The 20,063-nt window shown below is 33.5% G+C and overlaps 1 protein-coding gene across 2 annotated transcripts in view; it reads right to left on the bottom strand.

Annotated features, from left to right (window-relative positions):
* Nucleotides 1-20,063, bottom strand: part of COL11A1 (collagen type XI alpha 1 chain) — a 206,312-nt gene that overhangs the window by 113,869 nt on the left and 72,380 nt on the right. For both annotated transcript variants that reach the window (XM_004481221.4, XM_058303110.2), the window contains 12 exons: nucleotides 18,390-18,473; nucleotides 16,269-16,325; nucleotides 12,627-12,680; nucleotides 10,093-10,146; nucleotides 9,923-9,976; nucleotides 9,354-9,407; nucleotides 8,121-8,174; nucleotides 7,962-8,006; nucleotides 6,768-6,821; nucleotides 6,296-6,340; nucleotides 6,038-6,091; nucleotides 5,526-5,570 (listed from right to left, as the gene is read on the bottom strand). In XM_004481221.4, coding sequence (XP_004481278.2) covers nucleotides 5,526-5,570; nucleotides 6,038-6,091; nucleotides 6,296-6,340; nucleotides 6,768-6,821; nucleotides 7,962-8,006; nucleotides 8,121-8,174; nucleotides 9,354-9,407; nucleotides 9,923-9,976; nucleotides 10,093-10,146; nucleotides 12,627-12,680; nucleotides 16,269-16,325; nucleotides 18,390-18,473 — 654 coding nt within the window. The remainder of the gene's footprint in view (nucleotides 1-5,525; nucleotides 5,571-6,037; nucleotides 6,092-6,295; nucleotides 6,341-6,767; nucleotides 6,822-7,961; nucleotides 8,007-8,120; nucleotides 8,175-9,353; nucleotides 9,408-9,922; nucleotides 9,977-10,092; nucleotides 10,147-12,626; nucleotides 12,681-16,268; nucleotides 16,326-18,389; nucleotides 18,474-20,063) is intronic.

Below are 20,063 nucleotides of genomic sequence, written 5' to 3'. Positions count from 1 at the left end.
AAGAAGTGGAGCTTTTCTTGAGAAAAAAGAAAGATTCTGCTGAGAATTATTAACTTTATCAAATCTCCAGGCTAAAAGCCATCATGTTTACTTATCACATCATTAGCCAGGATTTGGAAATATTTGAAAGAACAAGATACATCGGCAAGGCAAATACTTGGTGTAGTCTGAGGCTTTTCTCAGAGAATATTAGGATAAGCATCGTGTTCATGTTGACAGGGATTACAGCTTTTAAAAGAAAACCTTACTTACTTAAATCACTAAGGGAACAACAAAAAATAAAGATAACCTTAAAATTGAGGCAGGTTAGTATAGGAAAGGAGGGAAGGGCCGGGAAGGCCGCAGGTCAGAACAAAGCCAGGAGACCCTGCCTGGAAACCCCCTGAGGGGAGGCAGCTGCTGGAGAACACAGCTGTAACCCTACAGCAGAAAAGCTCCCCAAGACCTGGTCAAGAAGTCCCATTTGAAACTCCCAGGCTCAAAAGATGCCCCGGATAAGGGCGAACAGAAAGGCCTCCCTATTGGTTCCCTGAAAGCTGGTAGGTGAAGGTCGAAAGGCAACCGATCAGGACAGCAAGTAGCTGAGATCCCTCCTTAATATGGAGGAAGAGGAAAGGCCTTAAAACACTTTAAAAGTTACCCCGGCGCCCCATGTTACACATCTCACCCTGCAGCACGCTCACGCTCGTGTGTTTATCAATAAACTTTTTACTGGCCTCATTTTTTTTAAAAAGTCGAGTCAGTGATATCCTATAATTGACATTAATTGTTATCTCATTTAAAGGATTTAAAAGTTTCAATTTCTTTCACCACTCTACAAAGTCAGATTCAATCAAGTAATTTAATATTATGTAATAATTATTATAAAGAACAAAGTTTTTTTGGCAATATTCTGCCTGTCACTTAAATGATCTTTTACACTCAAGACAATGGTCTTATTTCTTTAAATCAAAATATATAGCATGAACAGAACTACTACATTAATTATCATCAATATATGTGATATTTCCGTGATAATGATCTTCTGGGGAATTATAAACGAAGTTTTTGGTTGCTATATATCTGAAGGTAGAAGAGAAATATTGAACTCTTACTATAAGATGGTAGTTAAAATCAAGTTAAAAATCAATCCTTTTCTTTTAGAATGGAATCTCTGTGAGAGCAAAATGTGTTTAACTGTTTTTGTAATTGCTTGTTTTCTCAGGGGAAAATAAAGTCAAATGCATAAATGTGACATTGTTCAGATTTTAATACAATATTTATAATTTATTGAGTGTTTGCACCTTAAGCAATTTATATGCATTTGTACTTTAAAGCTCAAGCAATTATATGAAATCAAAGAGTTTGGGTAAATTAACCACTATCAGTACATGACAGAATTGCAATCTAAGTTCAGGTCTGTAACCATGTACCCAAAGTCCTTCCCTTTAAACAATATTTATTATTAATTTGTGTCTTGCTATTACATACTGAGCCCACGGAGTAATATAATACAATTTGTTTTCTGTAAAGCAATTAATATACGAGTGCTATAAATATTGAAATCATACGTAAATTAAATCACAGGAAAGAATATAATTAGGTTACAAAATGTCAAAGAAAACAAAGTTTGTTGTTGTTTTTTTTAGTTAATAAACTTTATAAAATATTTTGGAGCAAATGAAATAAAACCAGAGGTTTTAAAAACTTAGTCTCTGGGACATATACTTAACTAGTATAGTGCTAATTATAGGTTCAAATAAAAGGGGCAGGACAGCCATGAGTAGAGAAACTATAAATGAGTCTAACTCTGTTACAATGAGAAGCATAAATTCCAAAGTAAGGCCCACGAACAGGATGCTGAATCCCAGAGCTTATCTGTCCAGCCTGGATGTCTGAATGACTCTAGAGCCCTCAGGAGCCCCGCTATTTGAGGCACCCTTACTGTGGCAGCCAATGGTCCACTCATGTGCCAGTTGAGTACTGATTCTCAGCAGAGTTGTAACACCTACTCTCTAGTTCATTGGATTCACTCAGCATAACTGACCAGGAGATGACGATGGACAACCCAGCCCAAGGAACAGAGTGTCTGCAACTGCAAGCAAGATAGTTTCATCCATCTGCCCCATAGAATCTAAGCCCCCTCTCAATTAGAAACAGAGTGGACATCACCACCCCAAAATCCTCAAGACTGGGGAATGAACAATGGACGAAAGTAGTCTTACTATTGTTCTATTGTAGACTTATTATTCTAGCAATAGAGGAACTTTTATCATTGATATAAAGGCAATGGCAAATAAAGGTTCTGAGGGGAGGGAGAAGAACAGGTGCAATATGGGGACATTTTGGGGATACTGGAATTGTCCTGCATGACATTGCAATGATGGATACAGGCCATTATACATTTCACCATAACCTACACAGGATAGAGCATAAACTATAATGTAAATATAGTCCAAGGTTAGTAGCAATGCTTCAATCTATGTTCATCAATTGTAACAAATGTATCACATTAATGGAGGATGTTGTTAATGTGGAAAAGTGTGGGAGGGGAAAGGGATGGGGTATATGGGAATCCCCTATATTTTTAATTTAACATGTATGTAATCTAGAGCTTCTTTAAAAATAAAAATACAAAACTAATTTTAAAAACTTAGACAAACATATTAAATTTCTTGGAAATTAAAATAATATATGACAGTAATCAATCCATATTTAAATATTATAGTATGATCTGACTGAAAAGTCATTATTCACCAAGTTTTTGGGGATAAGTCTGCTGAGCCAAAAGAAATAGATAGCAGTATATCATGAGAAAAAACTTCTGTAGATGCAATATAAAATATATACTAACATAAAAGCAATATAAATGAAATGTGTTTCCCTGGTGTTCTTTGATTTCTCTCTTCTTTTGATAGAAAGAGAGTGCTTCTAAGCCTATGAGTTGATTAAGTGGAAAGTTCAGAGCAGAGACAGAAACAGCAGGTACTTAAGACAGTTCTCTTTTTACCATAAGAAGTGTGGTGAACCAGAACTTACATTTTATTTGGCTCAGCAAAGGAAATTCAGATATGCCAATTTTCCTTAAGAGCATTCTCCTTTTACAAATCAAGAGTACATATAGTAAAATCTTGATAGAACATTTAATAGTAGATGTCTCAAGTGAGATTCTTAATAAATAGAGTATATTTAAAGCAGGACAAACCAAAATTTGATGAGTGGCCCAGATCAGAACCTCTAATATAAACTAAAGAATGAAAATGACATTTGGGACATAACATCCTGAGTCTAAGGGTCATTTTCCAGTAAACACTCCTATACAGGCAAACATATAGAAAATAGTCACAGAAAAAAAGACTTCAAGGCCACTTAAATTTGATATGTTCAATCTTACAACTCAATAATGAGACAAATAACCCAAAATGTCCAAAAGATGTGTACAGGTATTTCACCAAAGAAAATAGAGAAATGTACAATATGCACTTGAAAAGATGCTCAATATTACTAGGGATTAGGGAAATGAAAATTAAAACCACACTGAAACTACTTCAAACCAACAAAAATGACCATAATCAAAAAGACAGACAATAAAAGTATTGATGTGGATGTGGAAAACTTGGAACCCTCAGTCATTGCTGTTGAGAAAGAAAAACCGTGTAACCTCGTGAGAAAACTGTTTGGCATCTTAAAATGTTAACCACAAATGTACCATATGATGTAGAAATTCCACTTCTAGGTATCTGTGGCAGTTTGATATTGTTTATGAATTATAAAAATAGATATTTGATTATGTTTGTAAACTGGTCTGTTCCTCCAGGCATATTAGATTGTATTAAATTCAGAGTTTTCACTTTCACTTGATTAAATTATGATTAGGGCTTTGATTGGGCCAAGTCAGTAGGATGTTGAGTCCCTGCCCCTAGGTGGGCAGGGATTCACAGAGAAAACTATACAGCAGAGGAGGCGAGTTGGAGCTTTGAACCCTGGGAAGTAAACACACAGGAGAAGAACATAGAGGAATAGATAGCTCCATAGACATGGCAGAGGCCCCAAGAAAAGAGAGAGCTGACAGTCTATAGCTGGTTTTTGGAGAGAGAAGAGCAGTTGAGCCCAGACAGAAGCCCCAGGAGAGAGAGAGAGAGGAGACTTCTCTCAGCCTACAGCTGATACTGGAAGAAGCTAGAACCACGGAGTCTTAAGAAGAAGAGAACCTGAACCCTTGCAGATTTCAGTAGCCATCGTGCTTCAACATGTGGCAACAGACTTTGGTGAGGGAAGTAACTTATACTTTATGACCTGGTAAATGTAAGCTTTTACACCATGTAAATACCTTTTATAGAAACCAATAGATTTCTGGTATTTTGCATCAGCACCCCTTTTGGCTGACTAATACAGTATTGACCAAAAAGAAATATGAAAATGTATGTCTACAAAAAAACTGTTTGCAAATATTCATAGCAGCACTCTCCGTAATAGTCCCAGAGTAGAAACAACCTAAATACGTACCAGCCAATAAGAAGATAAACACAAAGTGCTATATCTAATCAATGGAAAACTGTTCAGCAATAAAAAGGAACAGTGTACTGCTATATGCTACAACGTGGATAAACCTCAGAAATATTATCCCAAATGAAAGCAGCCAGGCACAAAAGGCCACATGTTATCTGAGTCCCTACACATGAAATCTTCAGAAAAGGCAAATGTATAGAGACTGAAAGCAGATTAACTGTCTAGGTCTGGGCAGTGACTGCAACTTGACACAAGGTTTCTTTCTGGGTTGCTACAAATGTTCTAAAATTAGATTGTGGCAAAAGTTGCTCAATTCCACAAATTTACTAAAAATCAGTGACATACACTTAAGAGGGATGAATGCTTAGAGTATATAAATTAAATCCAAAGAAAAAAACCTTACGTTTTAAAAAAAATTGATATGCTCAAATAAATAAGAAAAAATAAGAAAAACAAGTGTTAGAATCAGTTCAAAATTGCACTATATCTACAAGGGACAGGAAATATTACTTGGGGAATCTGGCAGAAGAGATTAGGGAAAAAGTCATCTTCTTAATTAATGATTTATTCTTGCTTTAATCCAGACATTGAGTTATTAGGGGAATAGCATTTGTGACTTATACATGAGAGAGGGTGGCAATGACAGCTTCCCAATTTTCCCTTAATCAGATCTTGCTATAAACCTTTTATCACAAGCAAACCTAATTACATTTTTTTTTAATGAGAAAGAAAAGAAGAATCAAAATAAAGAGAAAACATTCACTCATCCCAGTATGTTTCTGAAATTAATATAGCTGATAATGTCACATTTGGAAGCTGTCCCAATGGAAGCTTTGCGAAATTTTATCACACAGTTCAGAAAAGTCTGAATGAAGTCTCTTCCCCATGATTCTCATGACTTAACTCCAGACTAATTCCTTACGTACTGGTGGAATCTAGATATTTTATGAAAAACAAAAAGGCAGACCTTATACCAGCCTAAGGTTGTTAACCCAAACTTGTTGGCCAGGCTTTACTAGAACAATAGAGTAACTTACTTTTTCACCAGGGGGACCAATTGGACCTTGTGGACCTGGAAGTCCCTGTTTTAAAAGAATTTATTTCATAGGTCAGTTATCACATCACAAGATTATTTTTTTAATAATAAATTACTAGTCTCTCTTAGACATTAAGTGAGTTATGAGCATATGCGTGTGCGTATGTGTACTTTCTTCCCCCCCCCCCCCGAAACTGTTGGAGCACAGTAAGGAGTTTTGCACAAGCTACTTTTTTGGCAAGGGGATTGTAATGTGATCCTATTCAGAGCCCTCCTGCAGGTGTGGCAGTTGCTGCTGGCAATCTGTGAACAGTGAATGACTCATTTTTCTCTTGGAAGAAAGAGGCCTCTTCAACTTTGCTCAAATTAAGGGGAAAAAAAAGGAAAATGTTCCTACATTAATATCCTAAACATCTTTAGCTCTGTGAGGAAAATTCTGAGGCTGTGAATTTGCTTGTGGAAAGATACCATCTTACCCTATGATCTCAAAAGAACGGCGATGGTTCGACTTACTTGAGGGCCTGGATTTCCTTGCTGACCTGGCGGTCCAGGCTCCCCTTGGGGACCCTGCATAGGAAAATACAGTCTTTAAAAGGACTGTTTTGTGTAATAGGTTTCCCCCCTTTCTGAAATGAAAAACGGTCCCCAAATCAGCTTCCTTCTTGGGAATCTGGAAAATCTTGCAAAATATTAATGCTAGCAGAAGCTTATTAACTTAGTGTAATATTATAAGGAATCTTTATTTTAGATCTAGTGGTATTTTCTACATACCATGTTCCCTTTTGGACCTTGAGGGCCATCTACCCCAGCGATTCCCTTCAAAGGAGAAAAAAAGAGGTGAGGATATTTAACACATTTGGATTTTACAACAGAAAATGCAAAAGGCTAACCTAAGAGCATGACACTTTGTAACCAAGGATGAGTAAAAATCATTTTTGAACTTAATGGAAAGGCAGAAAAGGCAAAACCTAAACTCTCTATAAATTTCCACCATTAGGGCAACTTTGCATCATTTTTTGTTAAGAAAAGAATAAAACAGATAAACAAAAAAGAAGGGAAAAGAGAGAAAAGGAGGGGTGGGGAAAGACAACTGAAACTGAGAGGCAGCCTCATTAGATCTTAGGCCATAACAAGGTTAGGTAAGTATCTGGCTGTCTGTTGAAAGATTTCATGGACTCTGGGCTCTGTAAAATCTGGCAAAAGTTTTACCTAGAAAGCTCCTAATGTTTCCAACAATACATACAGGCTGCCCTGTAGGTCCTGGAGTTCCTCTTGGTCCCAGCAAACCTCGCGGGCCCTGGGAGGGAATAAAAGCAGGTCTTCAGAAGAAATGCCCTGGAAATAGGCCTCTCCCTCTGAAGAACATGTAACGTAATGTTTAAAACAAAAACACTTGTATTCCCTTCCTTCATCACACAGAAAGTGGAATTTAAAATAGCATTTTTATTAATAGCCGGTGTTTATACTGATCCAAAAGCCAGACAGATAACTGAGTCTTTAATAACAGACACTGTGTATCTTTGATTCTATAAATTTACATATAAATCACTTGGGAAAATTTAAAAATAGGCAATAGTTTAACACTTTACATAAGGTGCTTTTGTATCATTTTCTGATTTGAATGGCTACACCGAATCTTATCATTCAATCAGAGAGACTATACAAATAGAAGAGTCGGATTCTCATTTATTTTTCATTTAGGTAAATTTCATCTTGAGAAAGAGTATTCACTGATGGAAAGAAACAAACAGCTGGATAACTATATGTGTAGAATAGAGGCACCAAGTTTTTTTTACTACTCTTCCTTCTCCTCCCTCTGCTCCTTCCTTCTCTTTCTCAAAAAAGTCAATATAGTCATTTATTTTGTCTCCTCTTTGCTTGAACTATGCCATTTGACTTGACAGACTCTGAAAATGGCAAGGACAGAAATCAGAGGTCTGCTTATAGCCTTTGGTTTACTAGCTTTGGGTAAACCTACCCAGTTCAGTTTCCTCATTTGTAAAATGTGATTGAGAACAGTGATAAAATCTAGCATAGTTTATTCTTATATCTGGTATGTACTAAGTGTCTTCTTTTGTCTTCTGGCTATAAGCTACATTTACCCTAAATACATAAATAAATTATAGAGCTACTGATGATATATAAAAAATAAAACAAAATAAAAGCAATAGGAATAAAAACCGGTTAGATTCGTGGCTGACAAAATGTTATATTCCGTATTTTGTTCTGTTGCATAAGATTTTCTATGTAACAAAAGAATGGCTTGATTTATCCTTTGCTTTTTTTGCTTTTTAATGAAAATTACCTAATTATCTTAGGTAAGATTGTACGAAGATTGTAAATATTTGTCAGAGTTTATTATTGGTTTTATTTATATGTATATACCAGGTGCTATTGTTCAAAAATAAGTTATAAAAACGAAAAGATAGTTGCTTACAGCTTCACCTGGAAGACCCCTTGGTCCTATTTCTCCATCTTCTCCCTGTCATTGACAAAATGAATGGGAGGTTAATGTAACTGGACAATATAGTTCAATGATTTCCTTCCCTTATGCTTTAATATTAAATTTTCTTAAAGAAATGAAATCTTACTATACCCTCATTCCATCTTCACCAGGAGGGCCAGGAGGTCCTTGGGGTCCTCGTTCACCCTATTAGTGAAAATAGGATTAAAATATGAAATAAATCTGAATATTTACACATCTGTAAGATAACCATCCTGACTAATATGATTGGACAAGTTGGCAAGGGCAACATGCATTATTTGCCTTTCTTAGAACACATCACACAGATAAATCACAATTTTATAATTTAATCTGCTTTACATATTAGCATGCTAGGGAAAATGTTTCCTCAATTTTAAATACAAAAGGTTTAAATAAAAACCTAAAATAATTTTTAGACAATAACTATCAGCTAAACTTTTTAGGAAATTATTTTATTAAAGATTGTTTATGAACATGTATTCCCTTTTTTTTTCTTTTTCTTGCTTCTAGCAAGATGTATAATAATACAACACAACTTTGGAGGACTAAAAGGATTTTGGAATTTTTATAAAAATGAAATTATATGTTAATCTTACATGTGTTAGGCTTTCATGAAATATTTTGCTAGACATTCACATGGTTCTGTTTTCTTTCCTTTTCTTTAATTCTCCAATATACCTTCGGTCTGTCCTACCTTAAATCCTCAAAAAATGTAAGGCTCTAAAGCTAATCCATTCTTTGAAAGACCCCTCTTTGCTTAATTTCCCACTGAAAACATCTATCTTTTCAGCAGGGAGGTTTGTTTAGCCTTAGATAATTATAAGCTCTTGAATTGGATTCAAAGCCTGTATCATCTCAAAGATATAATTTGTGGTATCTTTACTTGAACCATCTAATTTATTATAATGAAATATAGTGCCCAGTATACTATTATATTAATGATTTACAGCCTGCAGATGTTTTCTTTTGAGTATGTTTACTCACTCAAAATTTAAGGGGAAATTGAGACAATTTTGGTAAATGGAGAAAAATTAGATCTCCATCATTTGCTCTTCTATTAATCTGATGTTTTTCAGATACATGCACACAAATTTTAAAGTTCAATTTATATTTGTATTCAAGGAGTGTTTTAATGTCTGAAAACAATTAAAAAGTTTACATTGTTGTCATTTGTGTAGTTTTATCTATTTTTCTTAAAATATGTATTGGGCCAAACAATTTACTAAATAGAGTAAAATATTTTATATTAGCTTTCTTTTGATTTCCTAAAATACATCCATTCTAAAATGTTTCATAAAATTCCTATTATTCCTGTATTACAAGTAATAGAATGATATATCTTACCCTGTGACCTTTGTCACCTGGCAAACCTGGAAGTCCATCAAACCCTCGATCTCCCTGTAAAAATCATCATCATCATCATCTGCATTCCCAGCTTAGCTTTTTTTTTAAATATTTTATTTTATTTATTTATTCCCCCACCCCCCTTGTTTGCACTTGCTGTCTGCTCATCTTCTTGCCTTCTCTTTAGGAGGCACTGGGAACCGAACCTGGGATCTTCCATGTGGGAGAGAGGTACTCAATCACTTGAGCCACCTCAACTGCCTGCTTTGTTGTGTCTCTCATTGTCTTTCCTCTTTGTGTCTCCTTGTTGCTTGCTGTGCCTGCCCATTGTGCCAGCTCACTGTCTTGCTTGCCTTCTCCAGGAGAAACTGGGAACTGAACTGGAACCTCCCATGTGGAAGGTGGGAGCTCAATCTCTGGAGGCACATTTGCCTCCCCAAGCTTAGTTCTATACTTAAATTTAAGGTGCAGTATTTTTTTCCTAACAAAATGTTTAATATTAAAATATAAATTTTTCACAGGTGAATTGATATATGAGATTGAAGGTAATAAATACATGAATTCCTGACCTTTGACCCAGGTTCTCCTGGCATTCCTCTTCCCCCATCAGCACCTGGACGACCCTGATAATAACAAGAGCATAATTAAACAAAAGAGATTCCCAACACACAGAACAAAAGGAAAAAAGACACCGATCCATTCAGATACTCTCAAAATACACAATATAAATCAGATATACCCTTTTTCCAGGTTTTCCAGTTGGGCCAGGGGGGCCTTGGACACCTCGAGGGCCCTATAGCAAAACACCATATATAATTAATTCAAATACGCTCAGTCACATTGACATTTTAGGAATTTTAGAAACTGAGGTCTTTTTAGTTTTACCATTGTTTTCATATACATGTAACTATGTATTTCAATACAGAAAACAAGAAAAACAAATTACCTAAATATTTTCTTGGAAAAAAAGCCACATTTTAATTAAATATATATGTAGGCACATGGCTACATGTAAACAAACAAAAAAATATGTTATCTTAAACTTAAAAAAAAGTTCAATTGTTCATTTTATTCTCAGAAGCTTGAGGTTTTACATTTTCTTTTGCTGCCAACACCCTTGATTCATCTACTTCCCTTTCCAATCCATTTTCCTTCACTTTTCCTTTCATTATTTTAATAACCTCTCCTAGGTATTTCTTCTTTCACAGCATTTATTACATTGAACTGCAATTGCTTTACTACAGTTGAATTCCCCATTAGTGTGTTAACTGCTGAGGTCTTGTACCTACCTACCTAATATGTTTTTGTTTGTTTGTTTTTCAACATTAGATTCCTCAAATTTAGCATATTGCCTGGTACCTGTTTCTTCACTATTCCACAAAATGCTGGAGGATGAAGTGGCAAATCCAAAAGCAAAAATATTCAATGGTACCATGTCATGTCAGATTAAAGTTAAAAATTCTTGATATATTTATCTCTAGAAGCAGTACAACATAATGATATTGTCATTTGCGGACATTGATACACATGTTATAAAATAAATAAAATTAACCAGCTAGCAGTTTAAATAAGCCTTTATAGTCAAATAACTACACTCAGTTTTTAGCTAATGTAAGCAATGCACATAAAATGAATATAGCAGAAGTATATAACACACATTTGAAATTTGTAAATAACTTTTATGATCACCTTAAAAGGCAGATTCTATAAATCATGAAATTTAGGAATGTCTGATAACTATAGGTTAAAAGAGCTTAGCTTTCAAAAACACTATTGCAGTGAAAGGGTTCTACCTTGAAACTTCTTCAATACAAGAGATAATAATAACAGGGAAATCTTGCTTGTTTTTAATAAAAATTATCCTGCCCTTGATTTTGTGTTCCTTTGGCCTGAAGTATGTTTTCAGATTGAATTATTTCATTAAGAGGGCAGTTTGACCCAAAAGTTCATAAATGTCACAAAAGACTAATCTCTCCAGATTTCCATGTAGCAATATAATTTTAATATTTTTATGCAATTCCCAGTTAAGCTGCGAATGCTTTCCATCCCTCACAGTGGCATAAAATAAGTTTGAAAGGAAAGGCCACCATGTCCTGAATGACCCAAATGTACTGCTAGTTTTCTTTGGAATTTTTCTCTTTTCAAATTAGCAAATTGGTTGCATCCTACAATCAGAAAACGGCTCTGCAGCCATGAACTATTGATGCTTGCATCAATTCAGCTTAATCTCAAAGGCTGAGGGAAAACGCTCATCTCAAAAGTTATATAATATATGATTTCATTTATATGAAAGTTTTGAAAAGTTAGAACTGTGGTGATGTAGAAAAACTCCGGAGTGAGGCATGGTAGAGGGCGTGACTGTAAAGGGGTAGCTCAAAGGAAGTGTTTGGGGTCATGGAACTCTATCTTGAAGACTGTGGTGGAGGTCACCACGCATGAATATGTACGGGTGTTAAAATTAAATTTTACTTTATAATAATTTAATAAAATTCATTATAAAAGAAAAAACTATAAACAATTTTAATGGATGGCCACTTGGGACTTCCTACAGCCCACTCAAATTTTGTATGTATTGAGTATTCAGAGAGTATTTTCATTTAGAAGTGAGCACATTTTTAAAAATGCAATGTCACTTTTTATTTTGTTGATTTTGAGAATATGTGTATTGCTTAATGTGCTTAAATTTAATGCCCTTATCTACTTATACTAATTAAAGAAAAAATAGTATTTTAATTTGGTACCGTATAAAAATAATCTAAGACCTTTTTAAAAATGTCAGTTTATAGGCTTATAATTTCTCCTAATTTTCCCAATTCCACAAAAGTCTTGAAGTTGGCTTCTTCCATGTGTTTAAATAATCTTCCTGAGAGAATATATTAGATTTACTCTCCATAGGAAACAACATGAGCGAGCATGAGGTAGGACCACAGTAACTACAACTGCAACTGTAATTGCACTACTCTGCCCCAACCTAAGCCAACTGTTAGTAATTATTATCCAGCCTGCTCCCATCCTGGTTTATCTTCTTTTAATATTTTCAAACTAGCCAGCCTTTGGCAATCAACTGAGCATTCAATTAGAAGCGGTGATGTGAGCTTGAAAGTGATGCACTGCTTATTTATGATTGTTCTGTAACCCAGAACTTCTCTAATTACAAAAAAAAAGTGATGCAGTAATATCTTTACTCCTAGAATACAGGGGATACAACTCAATTACCCTGCTAAATAAAATAAAGTAAAAACATAATACATGAAGTAAATTACTTTTCTTTACCTGAGGACCTGGATCGCCACTCTCACCTTTGGCCCCAGATGATCCAGGCCCTCCCTATAGAGAAAAAAACAAGTATATAATTCACTTAAATTAGCAAATCTGTAACCACTTTTATCTTACCATATTCCCACTGAAATAGCAAATATACAAAATGTATTTCATCGAAATTCATATGATGTGATTAACAGTAATATTTCAAGTCCTTTGAATGAAGTGCATCTCTTCTCAGCATACCAGTGGTAATCCAACATGTAAGATATATCTAAATATCTGTATTTTGGATGTGACTGCATAGAGGCAAACCTCATGAAATCAAACTGAAACTTCCTTTAATATGTGCACCATCTGAGAGCTTGCGATGTTACCTAAGGAATTACTCATCACTACACCATAGTGGTGTACAAAAAGCAACATATTTTTACCAAATCTGCTGTGCACTAAATCCATTTACACAACAAGCATTGCTCATTTACTCAGAAATCTCTTTGGTACTAGTTTCTATAGGAAAGGAATGTCATGAACAGATGCTATTGCTATCAGTATAAGAAGCATTTCCCCACCAGATTGGTTTGTCTTTTTCTCATGAGAATAAGTCGTTATGAAAAACACATCCTATAAACATTCACATAATTCAGAGAATGCAACAAAATCCTGGTACATTAACTGTAAAAATAGTATAAGATTGCTTTATAAAGTTGACATTAGTTTAAAAAATAAATACTAGACCATTTTTTCCCTACAAGAGAAGTTTTAAAACATTAAAAATTAAATGTTGCAATGATAGTTACTACATGCTGAAGTACACCTTGTGTGTTTAAGAAGTTTCTGAGTTATTTAATTTAATACATACCCAATTAAATAGTGCATTGAATCAAAATTCAATAAAGATTAAAATCATGCTAAGACTGAAAATGTTAGTTAACTAGAGCCTCCTGGTGGCTCCAAAGTAAAATAACTATAAGACTCCCAAGAAATATGAAAAGTCAAGTAACATGACTATTTCAATCTTGAAAATACAAGAATGATGATTTTCATGCTTCTAATTTAGAATTCTCGCAACTGAATTTCTCCAAGAGAAAACTGAGTTTCTGCAGTAAATCAGATTATTAATCACTGAATTGAATGCAATTATAGAACAGCTAGTTTATTTTTAATTTACTGCATTATCCTCTGAATATAAGCACTAACTACTCAATAGATATAATTACTTTGCTCAAACACTTATTCTAAAAATTGTCACACAATAATTGACACACCAGGACAGGAAAAAGAATTCTCTGTTTCCTGCCGATTTTATAATATAAGCCTCTAGGTAATGCAAGTCAACTATATAAAAGCAATTGTATAAAAATATTTATTGGAAGATTATATGTATTTATGTCATAAAATATGAATGAAGACATCATTTTCTAAATAATAGTGTAAGGGATGCCTCTTTAGACTCACAATTAGCACATACTTGAAAATCTATAACTATGATATTATGAAGCAAAGACAGTAGATAAGAAAATGATGAAAAGGAGCAATTTTTTCCTCTCAGTGCATCCTGGAATACTTCATCAGAACTTGACATTTAGAACTCCAAGAATGTTTAATATTAATAAAATAGGTATGTGTTTCTTTTGCCCTAAAATTCTTAAAACACAACCTAATGATGAATTTCCTCAGTCACGTAAATCTCATTTTCACTAACAAGCCACTAAATGCTAAATTCTATTTCCTCCTTTATTAAGTGTCATAGACCATATAACTTCCATATTCCTTTATTATATTTCGAAAGGCAAACAGTAAAAAAAACATACTAAATATTTGATAATTATGGCAGTTTGAGATTATTTTATCAATCCCAAAAAGAGAAAGATTATGTTTATAAACTAATCTACTCCTCTGGGTGTGATACTCTTTGATTGTATTAAATTTAGTTGAGGGAATTTTTTACCAGTTAAGATTGCTTCTAGGGCTTTTGATTCGACTGTCAGTAAAGCATGACTCAGTCAGGTTGAGTACCCACCCCCTTGTCTGATATAAACAGACAATCACAAAGACATGCTCTGTCATTTTTGATGTCATGTGGCAGAAGGGAGAAGGCTTAAGCAGTCCCAGGTAGAGATGAGCCATTTTACCTGATAGCTTAAAGTTGGAATTGGGAAGAGAGCAGAACTGCTGAGATTGATATAGACGGCCTCAAAAGAAACAAGCCCTAAACCAGAAGAAAGAGGACTACATGAACACTTAAGCACGAAGCCTCAAGAGGCTTGGCCCACCAAACTTACAAGGAAGAGAATGCACTGGGGGAAGGAGGGACCAGGCAGAGATCATCCACCATCTTGCTTCAACACATGGCAGCTGACTTTAGTGAGAAAGCACCTCTTATGGGGCCTTGAGTTGGAATTTCCATGGCCTTGGTACTGTAAATTTTTAACCTGAATAAATACCCTTTATAAAGGCCAACAAATTTCTGGTACTTTTCATTAGCACCCCTTTAGCAGACTAATATAATAATGTATAATACCAGTTCTCTGGAATATATTAACAGAGCATATGTTTCACATGAGATCACATATTTGAATGTATAGTCCTTCAAAATACATCAGGGGTTATGAAATTTCAAGCATGAATTTTAGAGATATATAAATTTATGTAAAACTACATAATGAAATTTTGAATAAAATGCATGAATCAAACTATTTGTTACTAATCTGACCATGGGAACATATTAAAGGATTAGATTAGCAATTACTTTATTCAAATTTGGTTAAAATTGATTTGATATAATTATCTGCTAAGTACATCAAAGATAAGATTTTAACTTTCAGAATTACAAATTCTATAAATAGATTTACTTCAATATAGCATACTGGAAGCATATAAATCATATCGAAGCATATTATAGACAGTTTTTATATTAAAATACTTGAAATAGAACTTATATATTTATTCTGTTAGTTCTAAAATTAATGAGAACTCTGGTTTGGGTCTACAATGTTCTTTTATGTCAAGAAAAATATAATCTGAAAATTATTTTCATGTTTTTCTTAATTGCTACAATGTTTAATATTTATTAACTTTTTAAAATATTTTTAAAAACATTAAAAAACTATTTGAAATATCTTCTTAGCATAATCATACGGGAAAAAATAAAACACTGCTATTTTTCAAGAGTGTCTAAAAGATAAATGATTTTCTATGATATCTGAAGCACCTCATAGAATAATGGAGGCAGTCTGCAGTTTAAACCAAGTACTATGTTCAGTCCTAACATTGTCTAATACTCTTTGCCGGACTCTAGTAATTTTTTTATTTTGTATAATTTAAAATTATTTTCAATGTAGAATTGAATCTCAAGAGTTTAAAGTAAAATTGAATCTTAGTAACTGTGAATATTATGCAAACAAATTATATTTTGAGAAATTAATTGGATATGTGAAATTCATATTTTTTACTTTATATGAAAACTTTTCATCAAAATTGCTCAAGATTCAACTGAAATAGATTTTTTTTCAACAGACACAAAATCAGGCATAAATAGGTACATGTATTCTATTTTCACCATTCAGAAATATGAACAATGCCTGGCAGAAGTTGCCCAGGAAACTGGTAATATGGGAATTTAGACATGCATTATCTCTTTGCATAACCTACCACAGGACCCGGTCTTCCAGTTAGACCCATTGGGCCAGGTGGGCCTCTCAAAGCAATCTAGAAAGTAAGATACATAAAGTTCAGAAATGCTTTCCAGAAAGAGCATGTTAAAATTCAACATTCTTTTGTGCAAGTTACTCCTAAGCAATGTATGATCAACACAGGCATAATAGCTACATGTTAGAAAGAATGCCAGGTTATTGAAGAATTGCAAGTTTCTAGAATGTCAGAAGGTCTGCATAAGTATCAGACACTTTTTAAACAGTTGTAATTATGTACAATCTTGTGCCACGTATTAGTAGGGTTTAGTCAATGATGAAGGTTAAAAATACATTTCAAAACAATAAACTTAATACCTGAATAATTCTCTGCTCTGAAGTGTACTTCAGGATAATGTATAGACTTCTTTTAAATATATAGGTATAATTCCCATTAAAAATACCTTTAGAGGTGAAAATCTGATGTGCTTTAATTAAAACCTTTCTAACAACATTTTAGGAAAAATTATCATTAAAGCCAGAAAGCAAAAAGCAAAATGGATCAGGAAGTACTATGACAATACATTTATTTGAACAAATTTGGAGTTTGAGGGATTTAATGTCACACAAAACATTTATTTTGCATAATCATAGACATATCGGGACTGCTTACATGCACTATTATTGCACTAAATATTAGAAATGTGAAATTAGCATTCTTGAAAAGCTGGATCACTTAAAGTACAAAGAATAAAACTTGATAGATGTTAAATTAGTATGGTGTGCTATTTTTTAATATTAGTGAGTCTGACAAATGAATACTTAGATTTATCACAAAAAAAAACACCAAAGATAATAACAATGTAATAGAAATGAATGCAAAAATCATATTAGAAAAGTGCACGAGACAAAAACTGCAGGATCCCCAAGTTTTACTGCTGACTCACCATGAGATTTTTGACAATATACTTCTTAATCCTTGAGATTAAATATCTGAAAAATTGGAATTATAATGCTTGCTACCTATTTTCAAGAGGTTAAGAGGACTAATAAAAAGGGATTCAATGGCTACTTAAAATATTTAAATGTAAACACTTACCATAAATTTATTTAAGGTAGTATAATTTATAAGATAAATTGTAGGAATCAGTAAATTATTTTGAAAAAATTTTAGATTTGTAGTATCACATCAAAGTAAACAAATATTTAAATTTTTCATTATTTTTACAGAATGACTTACAACCTTCACTTATATTTTCAATTATTTCATACACATGCAAATTTATGATAAATTAAGTTACCATAGAACTTAATTACTTAACTTAGGAAATGGGTAACCATATACATATTAAACATAAGCACTTTATTTTCTTCTTCATTAAAAGGGAAATTTATTACTATTATTAAAAGGACCTATAACTTCCAAGTCTTTCCTGTTCCATTCTCCACATTTCCATGTATATATTTTAATTACATTGTGGCTAATTAAAATATAAATGTAATTATATGTTTTATAAGTCTGAAGATAATGAAAGGTTTCAGGTAACAAAGATTATGAGCTAAAAATGTGACAATATTAAGTAGATTTTGAAAAAATGTTAAAAATTATAAAGATTAAACTTCAGAACACATATTTGAAAGTTCTTTCATATGTTTCTTTCATATAAAAGAATCTCTAAGAAACTTATTTTTCAGGATTATTAGGGATATCAAATAATTTAGAAAATTAAGAGTGTTATTTATTTGATATTTTATCATCTTAATTGAACCCATCAATCACTGTTTATGCCTTATGGAGGAAAACTGGATTTAAAAGAGATGGAGTGCTAAGTGTAAATCCATGAATCCTTTTGAAAAATATATATATAAATTTGTGTGTTATAGTGATAGATAGCTAGAATTATACATGGCCATATTGCAGAGGTCAGTTTTAATATTCAGTTAAAGAAAATGTCACTACTGGAAAAAATACATAATTTTAATATTTTTCTATCTAGATTTAATATACACTTAAGAAGTATATATTCTATTCATTATGTTAGAATCTGCCATAATGCACATGCTCATACAGTCACACACACAGACACAGACACACACTTCACACAGAGTTGGTTTAGGGGAATATGTGAGTATCCTTTCTTACCCGAGCCTGCTGAAGAATTGCCTGAGCCTGAGCTTCCTGAGCAGAGATGGCTGGTCCTTTGGAAGCATCCCCACCGTAACGAAACTAGGAAGAGACAACACAGAGGGACTCAAGTTAGTGTTTGCCAAATAAGTTGAATTAAGTACTTTAATTACAAGATAAAAATGACTTACTTAAAATAGAGTGACTGTACAAAAGTTCAAATAAATTAACTCCAAAAGAAGTCATGACACCCGAATTTTATTCATTTTAACTCTCGTTCTTCCCACGTGGAAGTTCTCCAGAGAAAAATTAACTATTTTTAAGGGGAAACAGTCTAGAGACTCCTTTCCAATTCTAAATTTTATCATCTCTGGTAACTCTGAGATAAACCACCAGGCACTTTTTACATTTGCAAGAAAATATTCATTTGTAAAGAAAAATATTTATTCATTTGTAAAATTTCTAAGTGTTTTAAGTTCATTGGTGATTACAGATCAACAGCTATCTTGTTTTGCAAACTTTTTTTAATCTGCATGTCCAGAGAGATATATCATTTTGCTTACCTGTTCTTAAGTAATTATGCAAGAAGAGTGACTGTCCGCTACACTCACCCATAAAATTCTAAAGATGTTTTAATTTTAACTTAAAATACAGTACGTTAATTTTTCAATCTAATTATTCCTTGAAACTCCATTTGTTACATTTAAGTTGCTAAATATAATTTTTAACAGCACTGGTACAATTAACTTTAAAAATGAATCTTTTGGTAAAGCAAAAGATGATATATAATGACTCTATAGGCTTATCATCATTTAAAATACTCTATATGGCAGTAAATATAATCATACTATTATGTTAAATAACAAATAACATGAAATGCACATTAAAGATAAGAATCAAGACCAGCTATGTGATTGGAACAGTTAAGAAAAATCCCTAAGCTTTGTTGTGACAAACATAGGCATACCTCGTTTTACTGCACTTTCCTTTATTGTGCTTCACAGATAATACATTTTTTCACAAATTGAAGGTTTGTGGCAACCCTGAGTTGAGCAATACTGTGGGTGCCTTTTTTCTAATAACTTGTGGTCACTTTGTGTCTCTGTGTCACATTTCGGTAATTCTCATAATCTTTCAAAGTTTTCCACTATTATTATATCTGTTATGGTGCTCTGTGATCAGTGATCTTTGATGTTCATCCTGTAATTTTTGGGCGCCATGCACCGCACCCCTATCAGACAGCAAACTTAATTGAAAACAGTTATGTGTGTTTGACTGCTCCACCAACTGCCATTCCCTCACCTCTCTCCCTTTCCTCTGGCCTCTCCATTCCTTGAGAGAAAGCAACATTGAAATTAGGCCTGTTAGTAATGCTACAATGGTCTCGAAGTGTTCAAGTGAAAGGAAGAGTCATATGTCTCTCACTTTAAATCAAATCCTAGCCATGATTAAGCTCAGTGAAGAAGGCATGTCAAAAGTCAAGTCAGGCAGAAAGCTAGGCTTCTTTACTAAATCGTTAATCAGATTGTGAATGCAAAGGAAAAGTTCTTGAAGCAAGTTAAAATTGCTACTCCTGCAAATGCTTGAATGATATAAGGTGATACAATGTTATTGCTGATATTGGGAAAGTTTTAGTGGTACCGATAGAAGATAAAACCAACCACAACATGTCCTAACGTCAAAGCATAATCC

Source organism: Dasypus novemcinctus, chromosome 9 (genome assembly GCF_030445035.2).
Source record: "Dasypus novemcinctus isolate mDasNov1 chromosome 9, mDasNov1.1.hap2, whole genome shotgun sequence".
Classification (NCBI taxonomy): domain Eukaryota; kingdom Metazoa; phylum Chordata; class Mammalia; order Cingulata; family Dasypodidae; genus Dasypus; species Dasypus novemcinctus.
The sequence above is the reverse complement of the archived record's forward strand: the minus strand, read 5'-3'. Positions and strand labels throughout refer to the sequence as shown.